Source organism: Kryptolebias marmoratus, linkage group LG21 (genome assembly GCF_001649575.2).
Source record: "Kryptolebias marmoratus isolate JLee-2015 linkage group LG21, ASM164957v2, whole genome shotgun sequence".
Classification (NCBI taxonomy): Eukaryota; Metazoa; Chordata; class Actinopteri; order Cyprinodontiformes; family Rivulidae; genus Kryptolebias; species Kryptolebias marmoratus.
The window spans coordinates 10,350,466-10,374,320 of NC_051450.1; the positions used below are offsets into that span (position 1 = coordinate 10,350,466).

Here is a 23,855-nt window from a genome sequence, read left to right on the forward strand (position 1 = left end):
AACAGCACAAAAAAGAAGAACAACAAAAAACTTGTGTTGAAGCTGCACTTCAAATGAAAAGCCTCAAACACGAAAATGAATAGAAACAGAACTATTTATATATGACTATTTCTTTTAAGTAATAAAAAAGAAATATAACTATGTATAAAATATGATAGAGGAAGTATTTGTTTGTTGCTGGTTGACAAACTTCAAACGTTACTTCTAAAGAATACGAACTCCGGTATTTGAATGCTTTTATTTTGAATAATCAAAACCGGAAGTGTCGCAGACCACTCTGGAGTAAACAACTGTTAGAACACGGGCGCTAGTCTGGCTTCTGCTAAAGATGTTCTTTTCATTGCTTTTCGTTTCACTCCTTTCATTTTGTTCGTCGGCTGCCAGAAATGACGAACCCATTATTGGTGAGTTTATCGACGTTTTATCCTCTGCTGAACTAAGCTAACACGAGTCTACACGGTACCTGCATTGAAATACAGTTTCACTGAGTCGGGTCGTTCGTTTGTCTTTCACAAAGGTGTTTTGACTCAGGAGGTGTTCTCGCCAAAGCCAAACCAGTCCGCTTACATCGCTGCCTCTTATGTTAAGTTCCTGGAGTCAGCTGGAGCCAGGGTTGTACCTGTCATGTGAGTTTAGATTTTATAAAACAGCTGTAGTACACTTGTTAGCCACTTGTGTGTGTTTATACCGGTGTTCTCCACATTAACGTCCTGTTGTTGTTACAGGATTAACCAGACTCTGGAGAAGTACAAGACTCTATTCAACTCCATTAATGGGTAAAGACAAAGTTGATAACGCAGCTTGTTGCATTTAACGAGTAATATACTCTATACTGCTAAAAAAAAAAAAAACTGTACACTTTTAGTTTATGTAGCTAGCAGTACTGATTTGGTAGGTTTGTAATTGCTTGAGTCAAGTTGTATTTACTGGATTTGTTGCTTATTCCCCCTCATTTCTTTATCTTCCTGTAGGGAAACATACAACAATGACAATTTTTGTAGTAAAATTATGGTATATTGAGATAAATGGCTGCGGGTTAATTTGTATTTTTGAATCTTTCTCTGTCTCCTGAACACCCCCTCTCTGCCTCTCTGCCCTGCTCTATTTGCATATTCTCCAAAATTTATAAACTATGGATCTGGTCAGCTGCTCTCTCAACGCAATTGATCAGATTTTCTCGACGGGAAGACTGGGCAAGGGAGAGCCCGCCTGTCCAGATGGGACATCTTTCGCTGGATACACAATGGATTCCTGGCAGAAGGGGAATATTGTGTGCCTATCGATTTTGTCAATGGAGGACGTGGAGGATCTTTACATATTTGGGTTTTTGATAACAGTATTTCTGCTGTTTGGATTAGGCAGTTACCTGACATATCGTCAAATTCGTTTGATGGGTTTGGCGACCTACACTCAGACTGTGATGTTACGGGAGCTGAATCGCAAGTTGGATGCGATCCTTTTACAGGATCGTGGGCAAAATGTGGTTCCTGGACTCGGGAATGAAATGGGATAAATCTTGGAGAAAGTTGCTCGCTCGGAACAGGTGGAATGGACCTGGAATTTGGCTGTTTGGATTTGCCACTGAGAAGTACCAGCAAGACTTTCAAGGCAGATGGAAAACACAAGTCGGCCTGACCCAAAACAATTATTGTTATGTGAACCTGGCTTCCCTGACGCTGGCCTTGGCCAGCTATCTTCAATTTCTCCCTGGATTTTATGTAAAGATGATGCTCTGCCCCCTCCCTTGCCTAAGGACACCTGTGGATCTGCTCTGGGCTGGCTGATAAGCATTCCGTCATATTATCAAAGACAATATCCTTTGCGACATGATTCATGGACTTCTCTACAAACACACACACAACACCACACTGTCTTCCACCGTCTCTACACACGCACACATTTCCCACCATCTCTGCCTTGTCTCTGTCACCCCACTCTCACTCCCTCCCTCCCTTCCTTCATTACCTTAGTTTAGTTATCTTAGCATTTCTTATGTTGGATGTCAGTGGGCCTTAGTTACGATTAGTTAGCCTCTTGTACCTTTAGTTTAGCATTATCATGTTTCAATTTATGTAAGCTTATTTAGCCTTCCTGTACATTTAGTTTAGTTTAGTTTAGTTTAGTTTATCTTAGCTCATATTTTAAATATTGTTAGATTGTTAGATTGTTGGATTCCTGATTGTCGTTTAGTTCAGTTTTAACTTTATCATGATTTCATTTAGATTATCTTAGCTACTATTTTGACTATCTTAACTCATGTTTAGATGTTTAGTTTCATGATTTTATGTAGATTATCTTATATTTCATTTAGATTATACATGATTGATGTTTTTATTTCTGTATTTATATATTTGATTTTGATGTTTTTATCTGTATGTGATTCTGTACCTGATTGTTGTTTCTGTGTTGTAAATCACTTTGAATTGCCTTGTTGCTGAAAAGTGCTATATAAATAAATTTCACTTCACTTCACTTCTTTAGTCTGACGGTAGGCTAATATTTAGATGCTACCCTAACCTTTGACATCCGACTCTAACCCTGATCTTGAGTGTATGTGCCTTTCATTGATCTCCATACCAATACTTGATTAGCTGTCAAGCATCAAGGGGGGATTTCCGAGATAAAGCCTGACAAAATCCAGATCTTAACTTAATAATAGACAAGGACACAGAAACATAAGGGTACACAACAGAGTAAAACCTAAAAGTACAAAGTGTGGGTACAAAATGACAAATGTATAAATTAACCAACACCCACATGAAATACTGAAATTAAATTAATCTCACGGAAAATTGCTTTTATAGCAAATATATTGTGAATTTAAGTCAGCCAGGATTGCTTGACTATTGAAAATCCAGCATGTGAAAGCGTGTCACACTGAATTATATCAGCACCTCTTACTCACACAACCCATCGAAATTGTTACGTGTATTTCTATTTTTTTGATCTGTGGCGTTTCTTTGACAGGATCCTTTACCCAGGCGGAGGTGTCAGCATCATCTCTTCTGGTTACCAGAGGGCTGCAAAAACCTTCTATGAGCTTGCCATTGAGGTGAAAACGTTAAAAAAAAAAAAAAAATTCTAGCTGTATTACAGCTTGCTATAAATGGACCGTTGCGTCAAATGTGTGATGTTTCAGGCAAACAAGAGGGGGGATTATTTCCCCGTGTGGGGCACCTGCCTTGGCTTTGAGCAACTGATGTCTTTGTCGAGTGGAAAGAACGTGTTGGTGCACACCAATACGAGCGGCGTTGCCTTGCCTTTGAACTTCACTACAGGTACAGACTGGTGTTTGTACATGCGATGTGTAAATGCTACTGTTACTTCCAAGGCAGTAGTTTAGGTTTTTTAAACCCAAATGATTGACTAAAGTTTAAAAAGGTAAATTGCCATGTTGTATTTCATTTTATGACCAACATATTGGCCACTCTTACATAAAATACTCTTTATTTACAGCAAAATTCAACTTTGTACTTTGATCAATTGGTTTAAAGATTGATTTTAAGTTTTTCTTTTTTTTAATTACACAAAATAGTATATCTACACATCATGTTGTCTTTTTTTGCATAATTCAGTAACATATAATGTACAAATATTAAATCAAATTTGATTTTATGAGGACTTTTTGTTTAAGCTGTCTATTTGTTGGAAACAGATTGATAGCCCTGATGCTCTGTTCCCTCTCCAGGCGTCAAAGACAGCAGGATCTTTAAAACTTTCCCCACTGAACTCATGGCAGCGCTGTCATCCGAGCCTCTGACTGAAAACTCTCATCAGTGGAGTTTGGGAATAGATGTACGTTATTCATTCCTGATATGATGAGAAAAAGCTTTGGTATAAGTACCAACAGTTTGGTGGTAAAGATTCCCGCCTGTAAGCTAAATACAAATCGTATGTGCATAAAAACGAAACAGTGAAATTAAACCGAATCCCTGGTGACTGATCTGTTCTTTTTTTTTTGCCAGACTTACAACACAAATGAGGAACTGAGGAAGTTTTACAAGGTTCTCTCGACGAATACAGATGGAAACACAGAGTTTGTGTCAACGGTGGAAGGTGGTTAGAACACAAAGAATGTCTAACCGATGCAGGAAAAGTTTACAGCAAAGTCAAATTGTCGCCTTTTCCTCTGTGCAGCTTATGATTACCCAATCTACGGGACGCAGTGGCATCCAGAGAAAAATGCATTTGAATGGTCAAGGTCTTACATTCCTCATTCTCCAGCAGCGGTAAAGACAACCTTCTACGTGGCTGAATTTTTTGTCGGCGAAGGTAGGAGAGCGGAACTCGTTTGGTGTCCTAATCCTGTGAGTATTTGCAGTCTCGCTCTTGAATTTTGATTCGTGAAGCTCGTATTGTTCTCTCTCCCTGCAGCGAGGAGGAACTTTCACAGATTTGAATCTAAGGAGGAAGAGAACAAAGCACTGATATATAACTACAATCCTGTTTATACCGGCACCACAAGTTCCTTTGAGCAAATTTATTATTTTTGATGTCTCTTCACAGGCACCTATCCTCCCATCGCTGCCTCACTGCTTTAATCATGACAACTAATTTCATTTTTATTTGTCGCTTTACATTTGTTTGATCAAATGATCTTGACAGACACTGGAGGCAATAGATTTCTGCTTGTAATGTGACTATTGTAGCAATGCAGAATTTTAAAACATTGCCTACTAATGCATTGTTGCTAGTTTTACAGTTGTTTTATGAAACACTTACATTTTAATTTGCCTCTGAAGTATAATCTTACTCTGCTGCTCCCCTTCACATAGTGACCAACTTGGTCACAATGGAAAATGAAGGTTTTTGCTTATTTATGCACAATTATGTGTGCTTTAATCTTTTGCCTTTCTCTTTTTCTTAGGGTCTAATTAGTTGTATTGATTTTTCAGTGCATATTAATATGTGCTGGCGTTTGTTGTAAGATTGTCCTCGGTGGCTGAAACACTTGTTTGGTTTTGCTGTGGTGGCGTGCACTTTCCTGAGTACTCAGGCTGGACCTGGAGACTGAACCAGGTCCAACGTTGACAATGTTTGGTGCATTGTCTATAACTAATGGGACAAGAGAAGATTTATTTTACTATAAGTACCGACAGCATGTCATGAATATTGCAACGTACAAGCAAGACGGTAAAAGAAACTGTCTAAAAATGAAAAGGGTGAAGTTTCAAAAAGGTCTTCTTTTCACCCTATAACAGCTAAGCATAGGCTTAGACACAGGTTGTTATTTCTGCTATGGTTGGTATGCATTAGTTATTGGTGCTTATTTTGATTAACGGCCATTGGTCTTTAATTCTTCATTATCTTTGCCGTCTTTGACTACATTATTAAGTAGTTCTTTCCATTGATCAAAATACTTTGTCCAGGTTGGTTAATGCTACATCTTTTCTCTTTCAAACTGGTGTTGTAACTTAGGATTTGTTACAGACCAAAACCAAAGTAAATGCTGGACTTAAACCTATTGAAAACAAATAAAATAAAACAAAACAAAAACATTACATCCACTTTGCTATTGTTCCATAAGTACAAAGAAGTTGTACTGTTTGAACAGAGCTATTCATAAGGACATGGACACAGGATCTCCTGTGTTGTTTTATCTGAGTTATGCTTGTTCCAGTGTTTCCAACATTACGGTCAGAGATGTGGCGAGTTTGAGAGTTGGGCTAACCTCTTGGACTTGTGTTCTTCTAGTATGTTGTAGCACGAAGGGACCCCATCTTTAATGACCTCTGAACTAAGCTCATCTTACCAGCAACTGTTCAGTGTAAAAAGGTCATTCTGTTATGATTAAATCCCTGGTATTGTTGTCCAGATAAATTATTTTCCAAGGCTTCACACATGGAATATCTTTTCAGTAGAGACAGTGTTCTTAAACTTCTGTTAAGACAAAAAAAAAGAAGAAAAACCGTGATTTATGCAGAGATGAAATCTATTCCTTTAATTGTGAGATCTTTTAAAAAAGCATTTTAAAAGTGAATGTTAATGACTTGTGTTAATTTATCGAATAAGAAAATAGTCAATTGGTTTTACAATTTTTATTACTTTTTGTTATTACAGGAGACTGTTCGGTGATCCTGCTCACAGAACCTCTTTTGAACAGAAAAAGATAAGCTCCGTCTGTGCAGACGCTCAAACTCGTCAGATTCTGAGTGTCTGACAGCGATTTGGCTTCCTGTCACTTTTGATAAAGCGAGAGGGACATTGGCTCTTCGCTCAGTTGTCTTCGCGTTTGTTTGGCTTCGTCTTCGCCGCCCGTCATGTTTTGTGTTTAACCTAAGTTTAAAGTATACATTTGGTTTCGATTTGTTTTATAAAGTCCAGCAGTAGAAAATCTAAGAAAAGCTGAAGAACCACTTTAAGAGATAAGTCCAGTTAAAGAATTGTACATAGATGCGGCGTCACCCTCCAACTCGTGGCTCCATCAGCTGAATAGTTTCAGACCATTCATCGAAGCCATCACCACAACATCGGGTGACCTTGGCGTAACTGCTGCCCGTTGACCTTCAGCGGACATAACCCGCCTCCTCTTCTTGGTTCTGCTGAGGTCTGATCACCCTCTCTGCAGAAAGACGGAGCGACAGCTGGCTACACAGCATTGATCCTGGTGATGAGAAAAGCAACGTTTGGTCTGGCTATGACACTTCAGGCTGATGCAGGTTGCCCTTCTTCAGACTAATCTGACAATCTGGCAGAAATATTAACATTCTTCTGACCTGAATTCCAAATGAAAAAATGTATCAAAATAGTCTAAATTGTCCAGATGTTTGCGCGTGTAAAACTAAAAACAGATCCTAATCGAACATGTTCAAAAGAGTGTTGTGTTTTAGATAAACTTATAATCAGTCCTCTTTCCGATCGGAAAGGTTAATTCTTGCTCCAGAGTGTTACCTTGTGAAATCATTGTGAGGTGAATATAACTGTTTAGCTCAGGTTAGATATTTCAGAACAATCACTTGATGCTAAAGCTCAGAATAATGCTCCAAAATGTTCAGTCCTAATTTGATTTTTTGTTGTGCTGATTTATTGTTGATTTGATTTTTATTTTGTAATAAATTCTTAAAAAAGGAAAACTTTGTGTACTTAATGGTAACGCTTCTGATGAAAGCTTCCTGTAATGAGCAGATTCAGCCCTCAGCTGTTGAGATCTAATAAATAATACGGGTGAATAAATACTGATTCCCTATAAGATGGAGTTAAATGTGTTGTTGGTCAATAAATTCAATCTGTTGCCCCTTTTTACTGTGAGCTTAAAACGGTAGTAAAAGTATGCATGCCCTTCTTACATCACCTGCTACAAAATATTGAGCACTTTTTGAGAAGTGTTTGGGCCCCTTGACAGATTTCTTCTGGTTTTACCATTTTGTTACTACCGCCTTTCAGATCATCAAACAAATGTTAATATCACACAGTGATTTCCTGGTAGAGAGCACAATCCGTGGCTCCATCGGGTACAATTGCAAGTCGTCTGGCCCCAGACCATTACTCTAACACCATTGTGTTGGACTGTGGGCGTGATGTTCGTTTTCTGAAATGCTGCATCAGTTTTGCGCCAGATATACTAAGACGCACACCTTCCAAAAAGTTCCTTTTTTGTCTTGTCAGTTCACCAAAAGATTTCCCAAAAGCCTTTAGGCTCATTAAGATGTTTCTTTTTTTTTGGCAAATGTGAGATGGACTTTTGTTGTTTTTTTTTTGTTTTTTTTTGGACAGCAGTGTAAGTCTCCCATGGAAGCCATTTTGCCCTTCTTTTTTGTTTTGAATCATGAACACTGACCTTTAGCGCTTTAGATGTTCTTTTTTGTGTGACCCTTAATAAATGAAATCATCATTTGATAACTTCATTTTGTATTAATTCAGGTCATCTTTGTTCCACATTTAAATTTGTTTGCTGATCTGAAACATTTAAGTGTGACAGAAAAGAACAAAAACAGAAGAAATCTGCAAGACGCAAATGCTTTTTCACAGCACTAGGTTACTTCTTACACTCTAAATTGTCTGTTTTTCTTTACACATTCCAATTGATTCTTCTCCTTTGAACGGGTCAAAAAAATCCATGGAGTTTAAAAAAACACAATGCCTGATAAAATATCTACTTTTTTTAATTCTAACACTTACTTTCATGCCACAATCTGCCATTATTCTCCCTTTATGCTTTGGATAACAAATTATACATCTTGGGGGAGGAAAAAAAAGTCTTCCACCTATAGAAAGAAAGTTTGTTGTTTCTGTTGGCAATTATAAAGTCCACTTTCAAGTCAATTCAACAACAATAACAGGAGAAGAAAAATGAACAATCAAATGTAACTCTCAAAATATGTTATGCACAAATAACACTCAGGTAACATCGGTTTGTCTTTTCGGAATAAAATGATATCGGAATAACATTTACACAACAAGTTGACGAGACTGTGATCCCAACCACAACACTACTGGAAATGGTTTTTACGCAGTCCAGTAAGAAACATTCAAGATGTCAAATATAACCATGGTGAACAGAGGGGTAAGGGATAAGGCTGCAAAGTATCTCTGAACATGCACTAGAACGCAACGTAAATCGTCGAGTGAAATTAAAATAAAGTCGTGCCTTTTTAATGATTAACTTATTCGCTAATATGACCTTTTTTTCCCCTATCTCCTACAGTTTTTCAGAAAACTTAATCACTTTTGTTCAACCTTGTACTTTTTTCATATGAGAAAGGCAGTAATTAGACTTTTTAATGAATATTTATCCTTTTTTTTTTAATCTCTTACTACAGATTAAGTACATTTTGGCTTTTATTTCATTGTTTTGGACAGTGTCATGATGATGACAATTTTTACTTTGTAAAGTTTAGAGGGAAAAAAAATGTTTGTGAATAAATGAAAGCCTATGTTTAATTTGTGATCCGTTTCAAAGTATAAATATGCTAAGCTGTGACAAGAAAATGGCAAAGCCACTTAATAAAGGATGCATTCAAATGTTCAAATTAGCGTGAAATTAGAAGCAGGGCTAGACAGTTAATGTGCCTAGGTTAAGAGGTTTTAAAACTATATACCATCCTCTTTGGGATGCTGGTAATTATAATCATAACAGAAAAGTACAGTGGCTTGTCCATGTGTGGATTAAACAAGCTGTAACATGCTAAGAGGGAGCGGCAATAAACTAGCCTGGTTAACTGACTACAATTACTACCCTGACCTGAAAATCACAACTTAAAGGTTCATCTTGGTGTGAAAGAGCTTATTTTTTTCCTCAATCAAAGGGTCATTTAGTTGCCTTGAGAAATAACAAGACTAAATAAATGAACCCCTTTAAGAAAACCAATTTCCTTGAGAAGAACTGGAAAATTAATTTCATTTGTTCATACTAATGGTCAGCTTTTAAGATCATTATCATGATGATTTTGTCAGAATCATAACTAACCACAAAGTAACATAATGTTATTGTTTCATATCAGGCAAACATCTGTGGTTGAACTTTGCCCTCCGGCCAGCAGCTTTGCGATTAAAGCCAAATGGCAGCCATTTTAAACTACAGTTGTCCAGATGCCATCTATGCAGGCTGACACTACTCCTGAGATCTAAAGATCGTACCCCTTTTTTTCCTGTGAAATTACAAAAATAATTGATTTACAATTGAAAGACTGTAGCCTCATAAATAAATTAATTAGATACTTTCAGATTGTGAGCGGATAAACTTATTATGTTGAGATAAAGCATGGGTGTTCTTAATTTCCTTTAGAAGTATGCTACTTTTGTAATTAATATATGCAGCTGGATGCTATCTAACAAATTAAGGCACGGTGAATAAAAGAAACATGAAAACATGTCTGATTTCTTTTAACAATGTCGGATTACAACGGAGCATAATAAAAATGTGTGAAATGAACGATGGACTGATGGCTTTTTTTTCTTTTCTTTTTTTTCTTCCAAGTCAGAGAAAATCCGTCAGCATCACTGAAATACACACACACACAAAAAGAAACTACAAGATAAAACCAGCATCAAGGCAAATGATAACACTTAAAAGAAAATGCATCGGTAATAGTTGGGTGGAAACTTGTGTGCTATTTTACAAACTGTTGGAGCAACAGACACATCCACAGTCCAACATGAAAAGTTCATCACGACTTTAAAAATAGTAACATTTCCTGTATCCGCACACTTCCAGATCCCCCCCGTGAACACTGCCGACCAGTGTTTTGTTTTGTTTTTTTACCAGGGTTCTGATTTTCATTATAATACAAGCCCACAAGTTATGTGCTATAATGTGTGTTATTTGTCCTCTTCACAGCTTGGCAGTCTGTGCGAAAGCTGATGCTTTCTCTCCACTGTTTTTTTTTTAAAAACACAGGTCCATCCTGCTGTGTAGGAGACTGCTGCCTGTCAGTTTGTTCCGAAACATCATGTTAGATCATCAGTCTGCGTCGGCTCTCTCTCTCTCTCGAGGACCTTTTGGAATCCAACTCAGAGTATAAGGATGAGGGTACACGTCGTGGCAGGTCCATCGTCTGTCAGAAAGGCAGTTGTGAACACAGCGAGCTAAACTGAATCACATGAGCGGAGGGGTTGCAGAAAATGGACACCTTGGTTGTGCTTGGGCACTGATACGCGACGGGGGGTGCTGTATGTCGATGGGCAAATGAACGGGGGGACGAGGCGGGGGGGCGCGCGAGCTTCACGAGCACAACCTAACCCTCGTCTTCAACCTCCTCTTCTATATCCTCCTCAAACACTCTTTCTGGTAGCCTGAAGCACTCTTCGAAGAAATTCACCAGGGACTGGCTCAGATGCTGCCTTGTTGCTTCGCTGTGAATAAAGTGGCCTTCATCTGGGTAGATCTGAGAGGCAAAGAAAACAACAACAACAACAAAAAAAAAAAACAAGTTTGTGTTTGCAAAAACTTTTTCTATCCTTTTTTTAAAAGAAAAAAAATCCTGAAAGCTTTTCCAAAAGCTTAAAAATACACAACCAAAAGCATTTTACTGTTGACAAAACTGTGGCACAGACAGTGCTCTATGATTGATGGAGATTCAAGTTAAACATGTCTGTTTAGTCAGCGATAGGTTTTGATTTTTATTGTACATTGTGTAACTAATTTACTACGCCCAAAGGAGATCTCATTATTCATGGTGTGCACTGCAGAGATTGGAAACAGTCTGCAGTGGAACTGTGTCAGGATTCAGAAAGCTGTGAAAGGCTGGAAGAAAACCAAACCAGCAGATTTAAAAAAAAAAAAGTAAAACCACATACCTGTAAGGTGTAGTTGGCCTTTTCACTAATGAGCTGGGAGATGAACTTTGCCGTATGTTGAAAATGAACTTTTTCTGGAGAAAAGGATAAAAAAAACCCACATGTCAGACTGCTTTGCTCTCTGTTATTAATTTATTTATTAGAATAGAAAGTTTCAAGACGTACCATCGGCTGTTGGGTGGATAATAAGGAATTTCTTGTCCATGAATCGAGATGCTCTGTGTGCTAAATTTGCCTTCTAAAGACACATATAGAATGAAATGACAACGTCAGTAATTACCACAAAGTTAGGGTACAACATACAATAACATCTTACCGTGTATGCACTCGGATCTGGTTTAGGCAGCCCAAGATATCTCTCGGAAAAAGCAGAGGCTGCAAAGGACAGAAAGTTTCAGTCCATAGCCTACTATGACAGCAAATCAAATAGAACCTCCATACTATATATAAAAAAACAGCACTGATGCATAATTTTGTTTCCTGATTACTCTGAATGAGTTTTGTATGCATGTTAAAATATATTCAGCCATCTACATATTTTCTAGGCTCGAGGTGGTTGCAAATGCTCCTCATTTCTGATTCCAAGCGTCTCACAAGTCTCACATGCCCCCTGGCAAAGCGAGAAAAATCAAACAGATGAATCGCTGGTCACACCCCGACACCCAGCTCCTCTTTAATTTTCGGTTTTCCCCGACTTGTTGCTTCAGCGGCTAAAGGAGTCCCCGTCTCTCTTCCCGTAACTCCCCCGGTGCACAACAGCTCCACATTTCGCACAATAAATTTCTTGGGTAGCTGAGGTGAGGGCAGTGTTTGATTGGGTTCCATATGCAGCCGCGCCGTCGCTCTGATAGGTTTTATTTTTCTTCCCAGAGTACAGATGTGCGTAACATAGTCGGTGAAAGAACACCCAGGCAAGGGGTAAAGGTGCTACATCTGCAATCTGTCTTTCTTTTTTCCTATTCAATACATTCTGACAGCTCTGCCTGAGCTTGAGTGATTGTGTTGAGTTACTGTATTTGTTTACCACACACAGCGGGGACTGAACTTCTTTTACGTTCAAGAAAAGGTGCAGATTAAAAAAACAAGGCTTACCATATAATTCAAAGTCAGTGATGGGCGAGAGGACGGCTCCACATTTTATAGGAGACTCCTCACCTCTGAGCAACAGGCTGGTCACATAGCCTCCGTAAACCTGAGGTACAAGACATCTGGGTTACCACAGAGCAAACAGTCTGAGCAGGTAAACGTAAGGATGTTAAAGTAAATGGTACACTTTCACAGGTAATTTAAAAAAAAAATTAAAAAAGCAAAGTTCACCTTTGTGTGGGGCTGGCTTCTTGCATTATCGTTAACTAGGGAAAGTGTTTGACCTTTTAGTGTTTTTTTTTTATTACTTTGTTACAAACAAAAATCACTTGTTTGAAGCTTAAATTGTTGCTGTGTTCAATTAACACCCAACTTAACCCTGTTTCAGTTGCAATTTGCAGCATTTTTGGCATTCAAACATTGCAGCAACATGCTCATTAGGGGGTTGTTGTGATATAAACTGACTTGTCACTGCACCAATCACCTGTTTTTGTATTAGAAGTATCTGAAATCCAAGCTAAATACCTTTAGAAGCCACACAATTAACTTAACTTAACTTAACAACAACACATCTGAAACTCTGAAAACATGTAGAGGACGATACTCTGTTTGGATGAATTGAATCAGTACTCTAAAGAACATCTTTATACTGTAAAATGTGGTAAAGGCACATTACGCCATTATAATGACTTTCATTAGCAGGGCCAAGCCAAATTATTCAGAATGAAAGAATAGTGAATAAGTACATATAGACAGATTTTTGAGGAAAAACCCCATTTAGGCTTCCAAAGATCTAAGAGTGGGCAGGAAATTAATCTTTTAAAATGACAATGACCCAAGTTGTAGTGCTAAAACATCAAGAGTGGTAAAGGGTAAACATACCGATGTCTTCAAAAAAAAGGAGTCAAGACATGAGTCTGATTCAGAGGCTGTGGTGTGACCTAAAGAATGCTGTACATCAGCAGAACCCGTCCTGCTTGAAGGATGAGTTTAGTTTTGCAGAATGAGCAAACATATCAGTGGGTGGACGGGTCAAACACTTGCAGCTGGATTTTTCTGTAAAAGGGAGTTCTAAAAAGTACTGTTATTTATTTGAGGAGGGGTGAATTTTTCAAGGCATCCTATTGTGACAAAATGTTTCAACAAGGTTTACTTTTCAAGCTTAAAGTCAGCTGACAGCTACTGCTAACTTTTACACTTGTTTTGTATGTTGCACAGTGCATGACAAACTGCACACAGTAATAATTAGAATCTTTAGGTCAAACTACTTCTGTTAAACAGAAGCTTTTGTTTTTTATTTTATTTTTCTTTAGTGATGATATATGTCTTACCTGCCCAAAAGCTCCAACTCTGGTTTTGTCCACATAGGGCTCTTTCAGAATAAAGCTGCATAAGAAACAACATCATTTAATATTACCAACTACCACATAGCTACCCTTTCACAGGATAAAGTATTATCAGTCTAAACCTCAAATGCAAAATACATTTGAATATCTGTTATTTCTTGTGCTGATTCATCAGTTTGTACTTTTCACACAACCAACAGTGGGATCTCTCAAGACAGCGGAAGCAGACTCATACTTGAGAGCGTCCTTCTGATCCAGGTCCTCGCCCAGTCTTTTCTGGATGCGGTGCAGAACATTGGTGCCTTGGAAGCCGCTGCCTCGCCCATCACAGCGGACCACGATGGCACCGAAGCTGCTCACCAGGACAGTGGCCCAGTCCATGACAAACTGCTCCGACACCATTTGGCCACCAGGTGTCCCATCGCTGCACAGCAGACAAGCAAGTCAATCACATCTGACATGGGATCCAGAGGTTGTGGACATTGTTGTATTAATGAGTGATGTAAATGTAAATGGCAACAATTTATTTATTCATTTAATTTACTAGAAGTTATTCTGAGCTGCCAGAGCCCAAATTGCAACACAAATGACACGTGATAGCTCAAAAAAACCTGTTGGCTCAGAACTAACCTTCCCTGTTTTGCTTTGTAATTACCCATCTGAAGCTGAGGACAAGTACATTAATGTGCACGCCGCTCAGGATAAACATTTTCCCGTGCAACGACAGAAACGCTAATCAACCTATTTGTCTCTGGGAAGATACGTACATGAGCAGGAGCAGCGGGTAGCGAGACGTGTCCAAGAAGCCTGCAGGCTTCAGGATCTGCAGGTATAACTCTGGAATACAGACAAACAAAACTTCAATACAGATCTTAATCAATCCACCAAGTCTCCAAGTCAAAATATGATGGAATTCAAAACCCAACTTCCTTTAATGAAGTTTACTTGTCTTGTGTAACATTATTTGCTAAAACCAACAAAAAATGTATTGTGATGTGCTTGTATATAAACTTATGGTTCATCGCGCTTTGCTAAACAAAACGCGATGTTTATGAAAGTTGGAAATACTGCTAGGTTCATTTTCTTCTCATACAGCCACCTGCAGACTCTAACACGTACTGTAGTCATCCATGTTGATCTCTTTGTACTCCACTGTGGGCATCTGCATAGAGTCCAGTGTCAGCCTCAGGTTCTCATTAGTCTCCAGTTTAAAAACTTCGTAAATACCTGCAGACAGCACATGATTGGATGAAAGCAAACCAGGAATAAAAAGGGTAAAACGTATGTCACTGCCGCTCAAATCGTAACTGACTGTAGATTCTTTCTCAAGGCAGGCTTCATTCTTCAACATGTCTCCCCTCCTAAAAAGAGAACCAGCTGCACTTGTTTGACAACCACAGCTGGTTTGTCCAACACAAACTTATCATCGTTTGGCTGCCACGACTCCAGCAAGGTCAACGGGACAGCAGAGCGAACATTGTATGTTGAAATTGGTTTGTGCTGAACATCCAAAAGGCGGCATCCAGGAGGGAAATCAACACAACGGCTGCCACAGCTGCTCCTTCTTACAAATTCAGATAAAACCTGCCATGCTGCTGCAGGAAAAAACCCTTCCAATAAAGCTTTGGAGAGGTGGGAACTCTGCCTGGGTTATAGATTACAGCTGCACACATCAACCGGAGGACTTTAACACCTCTGCATAGATGAATTCTTATATGACCTTGTTTCCATAGCTGCTCACGCACAAAGACAGAATGAACGAACTGCCATGAAGTCTTTTTAGACGTTCCACATGGAGGTTCTCCTGCTTATGTTTAAATATTTTTTACCTCCCAGGTCAGAACTGCTACAGTTCTTCATCGTATGACTAAATTACAGGGTGTAAAAACTAAAGGCATCTTAAATATTGCATGTTGGCACGCCGAGCATTTAGTTCGAGCGCGACAGCCTTCCACTTCGGCTTAATGCAGTGCAAAGCTATGATGATTTGCTGCCTACTTTAAAAGCAGCAGAGTTTTTAAAAGCTGCAAACTGCCTAGATTAGAGAGAAAAAAAAGTGCCCCTAATCATGTTAATCTTAAATGTTATGCTTTAATAAAATTCACTGTAATGTATGCAGACAGTTTTCAACATAAGCCAGGTGACTTAAAGTTGATAAAGAATGATACACTATCAAATTACGGTATGCTGATATAGCTGTTGGGCAAGCCATAATATGATGAGCACACCTAATGTAAAAGAATAATGTGAGTATCATCCCAGGCAGGCTTGCTGACAAACAGTGACTCTGCGCACAGGTGGTCAAAGTTTGCACTAAAGCCAATTTTACCCCCCCGATGAGAAGGGGATTTTTAAATGGAGATACTGTGCTATCAAGCACAAGGTCACTTGCAAATTTTTTAATATGCAGTACTATGCAAATGTCTTGAGTCATCTCTCATTTTGTCAATTTTATATTCAAAGGAGTCGGTCTTTCTTGTGATGTTCTAAACTGATCGTGATCAATAATGCTTCAGGATTTATGAAAACCTTTCTTTGGACTTTGACTCCTTTCTTACCCATTTTCAGTCCAGTACATGACTGAGTAATCCTCCAGGCATAAAAAGTAGTGGTGCATTGATACCATGTGCGTGCACTCGTACTCATAAAAGCCTTCCGATATCACAATACTCGATCCCACTTTACGGCACAGCGACGTGCACCTCTCAGCTGAGCAGTCAGGTGATAGAGGCGGAGCAGTGTGTCAGCCGTGTGGAGGTATGGTATTTCAAAGTGAACGGCGGTGACAACAGCAAAGCGGACTGCAAATTATGCTCAGCGAAGCTGTCAAGAAGAGGGATGAATTCTATCACAATGTTGAGTTCAAAGACTTTTGCTTAAAGTAATAGTAGTATCATAAACACCCTCTAATGAGGAGCTTTTGGCACAAATTAATGTGGTTGATGCTGTGGCAACGAGACAGAAAATAAGTGAACATTTCAAACATTCTGCCTTAGCCTACTCCTTCCTCTAAGAAATACAGGGGCAGCTCAAACAGCCAATTTAAAGACTCCAACAAGGGGTGCTAACCTGATGGAATAGAGAATATATGGATCTGAGCACAAGCTTCCTGACCATCTCACCGCCCTACAATGGATGCTTTTGGAAAAAGACTACTGCTGTCCTGGCTCCATTTGAGGAGTAATCACAAAAAGTAAGCTAATTTAAATTTTCAACACATTATAAAAGTAACTGTAAAATGTGTAGTACACATTTTGGTAATTGGCATTGGCAAGTACTAAAATATAAGTAGTTGTACTTGTTTGAAAAACAAATGTGTGATCAGTTCATCCCTAATGAAAAGGCTCCCGAACTTAAGGAACGAATCAGTGTTGTGTTGACCCATATCAGGCAACTTTAAGAACCAGTTTTAAATGGGATCTTTAGGATTTGTTACCAGCAGCCTCTTACAAAGACATAATTTGCTTCAATCACTTAAGCCAAAAGCAACCAAAGTCCAAAGAAAAACTTCAAAAATATAAATCTAGATCAATTTAAAAGATTTAAAAAAAAAGTCTGACTCCTTGGAAGCAAACCAAAGAAATTGTGGTTTGTAATATTTGCATCACATTGTAATTTAAATCTGCATGCAGATGCTTTAGCTGGTGGGAATACTCACTTTCTCTGTCTTGACTCTCACTTTCTGCATCTCTTTGCGTTTTGTAGACGGCCACAAATGGGATGTCTGGCCCTAAACAAACAAAACAAAAACCAAAGTGAAAAAATTACTCTCTCCACATCATGTATTAAAGCTAGGAAATGCAGCTGCGATCTGCACCATAACTGCATATCTAAAGTTTGTTTTCACCCCAAACAAAAACTAAGTTAGCGTTCACTGTGCTTTTTATGCACAATGGAGGAAAGCATACCAGCACTGCTGTGTGCTAAATCGTTGCTTATTTGATTTATGTAATGCAATAGTTGGAACAGCTTTTCTATTTTTAGGCCCCAAACCGAGGCAAAGCCCTGAAACTGAGGGAGAGGAACAGCAAATGAAGTGATGGATGCACTTAGCAAATTGAGAACACAGAAACACTGAGGCTGTATTTAATGTGCTAGTCATTTGGTCTTTTTCTTATCCTTTTTTTTTTTTTTACTTCCTCTTCCTTCCCCTCTGGTCTCATGATAATCATATCATAACCTCATCACACAAGATCACAGTCAGGCTGTGAGGGAGATAACTGGATTAAAAATACATGAGGAACAAGATCACTGAGGGTCAGCAAGGGTGGGTTTGATGTCATTATAATTTATTTTTTTTTGTCTGCTCTTGAATTCCAATTTTGAGTCACACAATAGCAGGATATGTGATTAAAAATTGAAGCTACTGTCTTCAAATCTTCAAACATAACAACACTGCTTTGACATTCTAATGTTTCTCTGATCTTGACAAGCTTTTTTTCCCCCGTTCTTTTGACTTTTTCCTGCCCTACATAGCAGATACAGATCAAAGGTTTAAAGGGATACACCACAGAATTTGGCACAACATCAGAAATGCTTTTTTTAAAAAAAAGCTAGAAAGCTAGACAGTAACTTTTGGAGATGCATTCATAAATGTTTGGACCATGCTCGTTTAGCTCTTTATTTTGTGAAATAAAATTCAGCAATATGAGATAAAACTTTGAAATCAAACCTAAAATTCAAGTGGTTTTGAAAGCATTTTTCAAGGTAGGAAGAAAGAAAATTAAATGAAATCAGCATTCTTTGAAGGAGTGTATTATGCCTGTCCCCTTGCATGCCAAATTTTTCAATAAAGATGTCACATGATCTATTAGTGCCTGAAGTATGTGTTGGGAATAACTCTCACTCACTACCATACCATATTTTAGCCCAAAATCTGTAAAATAAGCATGTTTGTGTTTGCTAAGAGTGATTATCAGTGGCATTCTTCATTAATTAGGGTGACTGCTAAAGATAATCAGCTGTAGATGTACATCTAATTAATACTCTCTGAAACTTTCATTAAAAAACAGTCCAATGGATAATGAGATATTTTGCTAACAGACAGACAGAGCTGACTCCAAAGTTGATTCCAAAGTTTTAAACAAAGATCTCATGCAATTTGTTTGCTTTTGGAGTACTGTATATGTTGAGGGTGACTCTCAGATATCAGCACACCAAATATTTGCTCAGTATCTGTAAAACTAAATGAGTTCTACTCTTTATTAAACAGCCTCCAACTTTCTCATTCAGCAGGTAAAAGCCTAGCTTTGAAATAAATGGTATTTAGTAACGAACCCATTGCAGTGCATGCCTCTAAGTATGGGCATTGCATTACCCACCATATGTTGCAATAAGTCTTAATGGGTTACACCTGAGCCGAATGGTCATTTATTAGCTAGTTAAGTTAAACAGATGGTTAAAGGAACAGGAAATAGTGACGGCTGTCATCTACCTTGGCAGTTGAGCAGAAAGTAGCTCATGTTGTGGCTGAAGGAGCCGCTGATGTAGCCACAGCTGTCGGACACGGCGCACGACAGGCAGCGGTGGTTAAACGATCCGAACGTGTCGGCACTGGGGGAAACAAATATTGTTTAATAGCACACAGTGATGTTAAACTGTGAACTGTGAATGGAAGGGCCATTACCTGTACAGGTGTCTCCGTTTTGGGCCGTCTTCAGTGCTCAAGAAGTAGCTACGGTAATTAAAGAGAAGAACACAAATGGCATGTGGCGAATTTAACAAACACCCGATATTTGGTAGCTACAAACTTTTTTTTCATTTCTTTTTTTTTTATGTGGGTTGAAAAATAAGAGCACCTGCAGCAAATCTGGTCACTAAAATAGATGTTTCATGAAGGATTGATGGTGAGTAGAGGGGTACATCTTTTTTGAAAGTAAGTAGGCCACATTCTTCCCCCATGGGGTAAAAGCTGTTTTTTTTTTTTTAATTATCAAACCTGTTTGTGTCTCATGTCTATATTTGTGTGAAATCTCAGTCAGAAAATAGGAAGCAATGATTTTTCCCACAACTGGATGGTGGACTTCATTGTTGTGTGTTTTGCAGTCTCACATCAGTTGGCTGTCCTCGTTGTAGGCCAGGACCTGAGTGACATCCCAGTCTCCAAATGTGATGGTCTGCAGTGTGTCTGTACTGGTGTTGGGCTTTGAATTAGAAAACAAAAATAGAATATCAAAATGTAGCCATTTTTAATGACAGTTACATGTTAAAATTGAATATAAAAAAGACAAGACATAGGCACTAAAGGACACCTTTCAAATTACAAGATTCTGATGAAAACTAGGGACTAAGTCTATTTATTTATTTATTTTTTACATTAACACTGTCTAACCTGGGAGATAGACATGGAGATGTGGAAGAACTTGCCCCGGCCTCCCTGAGGAATGGCCCGGGTGAAGAAAAGCTTGAGACCATCTTTGGAAAACAGAGGTTCCTCGTTCTGAAGATAAAAAAGAGCATAGCTCAGATAGCTTACAGAGGAAAAAGGCAAACAAAAGACTACTGAAGGAAGAAAAAAAATAACTTCAACAATGGCTTGGAAATGCTATAATTATGCAAACAACAATTATCCAATTATGATTTACAAAGACAGCAAACAAAAATGTAACAATATTCACATAATTAGTTTAGAAATTATTGTTGAAAAGTCACTTTTTTCCAAGCGCTAATCAGGCAGGAATTGTGAGAAGATAAAACTAATGGCTCTAATTAAATGATGCTAACAATTTAGGCAGTGAAATCCTTAAAGCTGTCATAAAATGCTCTAAATATGCTAAACAAGTTTTGTGTTTTTCCCCACCATGCTCACCTGCCTGTAGAGCCACCCTTCGCTTTCATCTTCATGTTTCTGTAAGAGCAGATGGCCACGTTTCAGCTGACTCACAGAAACAGCCTCGGGCACAAACAGCACTTTTTCAGACACACACACCGGACCGTACCTTGGTGCAGACGCCTGTCGTGGCCTCACACAGCGTGAGCATGGAGATGTTCTGCGCTCTGTTCAGCCAGTTAATGGCCAGTTTGGTGGTGGTGGCCCACTTCACCATCGTCACGTAGTACTCTCTGAAGAACACAGAAAACAAATAACATGCTCCGCAGTGCACTGATCAAACAGAGGCATCACACTTAATGGAACTAGGACCATTAAATGCAAGTATATCACTCATATTATTATTTACACTGACAACAGTAGATCATATCATTTCATATACAGTACCACACAGGTAAATATATAATAATGAACGTTTTTTGAACATTGAAAAATGCAAACACTTGATTCTTGTTGAAGGAGTATTGTTTAAATAAAGGTGATGCATTGAACTACTTGGCCAGTTTTCTAATTTTGTCACTTTTATCCCTCCAACGTTATATTCAGGATTTCCAAATTAGAAGCCAACAATTGGAGCTTGCTTGGGAAGAATCAAATGGAACTTGTCTCTTCTCTGATAAATCTGGTTGTGTCATGGTTCTTAGATCTAAAGTTTTACATATCAGATTTGAAGGAAACAAATATATCTTTAAATTGTAAATCTTTCCAGTCTAAGAAGAAGGATTCAAATGAGGCTTAGATTTTGAAAGGATGCCAACTAATCCAGGTCTGGTACATGAAGAGACAAAGATTTGACTGTCTGATACAAAACCAGCCTCCAACTACATTTTCTTACAACTTGGTAAAGAGTTGGAAACAAACTATACATTTTAGACCTTCTTCATTGTGCCAGTGTTGTCTGAAAATAAAGTTTTTCAGTTATGATTTAGGAATTTTTATTGTTATTCTTACACAGCAAAAGCGTACCTCTTTGATGCAGGCATTTACAAGAGAAAAACCTAACACCAGTTATGAAGCATGGTTGTAACGCTGTGCTTTGCTTGAAAAGGCTTTATAGTAATTTAGGGTGATACATCTGTAGGGTGAAGCAGTTTTCAGATACTCAAAGATAAATATATTGTTGTGAGGGGTGGATTTACTGTAAATAAGCAGAGCATGTAGAAAACAAAAAATCAAAACAAAAAAAAAGTTTGCAATTGTAAGAATTTACCATTGAAGAAGGGAGTAAATATGTCAGCAAGTTATTTATTTTTGAATGAGGAAATACTACGGTTAGAAAAAAGATGAGAGTATATGTTGGGTAAATGTTTAAAATGACGTTTTTTTTTTTGTTGTTTTAAAACTTTTTTTCTTTTTTAATTTAATCATTTGACTGAGAAAGGAAACAAACCATTTGGCATTTTTTTTAGGACTCACCCAATCCTGGAATCTTCAGGCCTCCTCATCTCGATGGTGTGCAGAGGGCCGTTGAGGTTCACAACGTACAGCGTGATGACCGGGTTTTCCTCGCCAGCCTGAACACGATCAGAACATCAGAAGGAAACAGAACTTTGTGAGCTTTAAAGCAATTCATTGAAGCACAAAAACACCTCAGATTTGATACTTTTATTTGTGACAAAATGAAATGTTTACTTTTATAGTGTATAGCTCATAGATCAAAATAATTGAAATGACATCCAAACGTAACAGCAATTCAAAAGTCAATATGCATACCTTAGGGTAAGGATACTCTTTTCCCATTGGATAGGGTGAGCCTGTGAACATCGGCAGCTCCATTTTTGGCACCAGAGTGTCGTTGATGGTGGCGTAAGCTAACCTGGCACCATCAGGAGACCACCAATGGGCTATGTGTGAGTGGAAAATCTCCTCTGGAAGTGTCAGAACAAAAAGACCATCAGGTATAATCACAACTAATACAAAAACACCTAAAGAATCAACCAGGAAAGGCCTAATTAAATTACGTAACTGCACACAGCCAATAAGATCAGACTGTTGTTAATTGCCAAAGTTACCCAAAAAGCATTATTTCATAATGTACAGTGCAGCACAAAAGTTTTAGACCAGCACTAATTTCATTGTATTTCGCTCCCAAGGACCCAGACTTTCCTGTAATCTTTTAAAGTGGCTTTGATCAATAGTTCTCCAAGCTTTCTGAAGGTTTTTTTCCTGGACTTTAACTGCATTTTCAATCATTTTCAGTTCAGTACTTGTACCTGACCATGGCAACATATTGTGCAGTGTGAGCTTAAAATTGAGTAAACTGGACAAGTGGGGAACAAACGAATTTGTGGCACGACTAAAAGCTACCCACAGCAGATGAACGGCATCTTGAAATCATGTCTTTAAAAATAAAAAACTGTGTTACTTTTGTTTTTTCTTTTAGAAAAAAAGAGAACAAATGGTGACTTTGTAAGAGGCTGTTAATAAAAGTGCTAAAAGATGCAAAATAAAGCTTGTTGGGAATCATTTTGTTAGTGCTAAAATACTAATTTTTTGCCTGTGAAACAGTTTTCTTTGATATCTCTTATAAATTCAACACAGGAATTGGTAAACAAAAGGTGTCTTTACGACAAACTGCCGGTAACAAAAGGGCTAAGAGGAAATTTTAAAACTGGATCTTTGCTAGGATTTTTGCTATTTAATTTAACTTTAGTTTATTTTTCAACTTCAGGAACCTTTTTATGTCTGAAGGATTTATAGCTCAGAGTTAAGTTGCGTCGCAGACAAACATTCCTCTGAAAATTAGTACTGGTCTGAAAATGAGTGAAAAAGCAACCAAAGTCTATAAAAAACACACAAACAAACAAAAAACATTTTAAAGACCTTGGAAGGCTTGCAAATACTTTAAAAGACCAATTTTAAAAAATTACTGCGAGCTTAGAAGCAAAATATATGGAATCAAGGGATGATAGGGATTTTTATAGTGTTGTATTTTATTAGTAGTGGCATTTGTAGTACATTGTTTCCCTGTTTCTTTTTGGTCACTTTATAAGCATGTTTTCCCAGAAATCCAAGGACAAAAGTCTACAGTGCTCTGTAAAAACATAAACCACATCATCAGGAAACTGTGGTTATCAAAGTAAACCCTATTCAAACAGGGCAAAAGTCTTCAATCTGGTCAAACTGAGCAGAAATACAAAGCTTACCTCTGTGTGTTTTTTTTTTTTGTCTAAGAGTACACTCTGACCTCAAATTTAATCTGTGTGTTGCTCTAAAACCTACACACACCAACACACACAGCAGCTAATGCTGAGGTCATAAATCACAGCAGCTTTTAATCTCAGTAAGACCAGTTGACCGAAACAGAACTCAGCTTCATTCCCAGAAATGAACCAAACAGCAATTTCTCTCCCGGTGCA

The 23,855-nt window shown here is 38.2% G+C and overlaps 2 protein-coding genes across 7 annotated transcripts in view; one reads left to right on the forward strand and one right to left on the reverse strand.

The window, feature by feature from the left end:
* The first annotated feature begins 264 nt into the window (after window positions 1–264).
* ggh (gamma-glutamyl hydrolase (conjugase, folylpolygammaglutamyl hydrolase)) lies at window positions 265–7,067 on the forward strand. Its single transcript, XM_017414085.2, has 9 exons — window positions 265–404; window positions 518–626; window positions 726–776; window positions 2,968–3,052; window positions 3,140–3,278; window positions 3,689–3,795; window positions 3,966–4,056; window positions 4,138–4,272; window positions 4,375–7,067. Exons 1-9 carry the CDS (start codon window positions 329–331, stop codon window positions 4,491–4,493), a joined length of 912 nt encoding a protein of 303 aa, XP_017269574.1. The 5' UTR covers window positions 265–328; the 3' UTR covers window positions 4,494–7,067.
* LOC108234705 (dipeptidyl aminopeptidase-like protein 6) overlaps window positions 6,064–23,855 on the reverse strand; it is a 225,726-nt gene continuing 207,934 nt past the window's right edge. For all 6 annotated transcript variants that reach the window (XM_025005488.2, XM_037973277.1, XM_037973278.1 and 3 more), the window contains 18 exons: window positions 22,210–22,364; window positions 21,913–22,010; window positions 20,606–20,729; window positions 20,476–20,514; window positions 19,999–20,106; window positions 19,719–19,810; window positions 19,294–19,341; window positions 19,102–19,220; window positions 17,326–17,397; window positions 14,787–14,894; window positions 14,435–14,504; window positions 13,903–14,091; window positions 13,653–13,707; window positions 12,328–12,427; window positions 11,552–11,610; window positions 11,401–11,473; window positions 11,236–11,309; window positions 6,064–10,823 (listed from right to left, as the gene is read on the reverse strand). In XM_025005488.2, coding sequence (XP_024861256.1) covers window positions 10,674–10,823; window positions 11,236–11,309; window positions 11,401–11,473; window positions 11,552–11,610; window positions 12,328–12,427; window positions 13,653–13,707; window positions 13,903–14,091; window positions 14,435–14,504; window positions 14,787–14,894; window positions 17,326–17,397; window positions 19,102–19,220; window positions 19,294–19,341; window positions 19,719–19,810; window positions 19,999–20,106; window positions 20,476–20,514; window positions 20,606–20,729; window positions 21,913–22,010; window positions 22,210–22,364 — 1,733 coding nt within the window. In that variant the 3' untranslated portion in view covers window positions 6,064–10,673. The remainder of the gene's footprint in view (window positions 10,824–11,235; window positions 11,310–11,400; window positions 11,474–11,551; window positions 11,611–12,327; window positions 12,428–13,652; window positions 13,708–13,902; window positions 14,092–14,434; window positions 14,505–14,786; window positions 14,895–17,325; window positions 17,398–19,101; window positions 19,221–19,293; window positions 19,342–19,718; window positions 19,811–19,998; window positions 20,107–20,475; window positions 20,515–20,605; window positions 20,730–21,912; window positions 22,011–22,209; window positions 22,365–23,855) is intronic.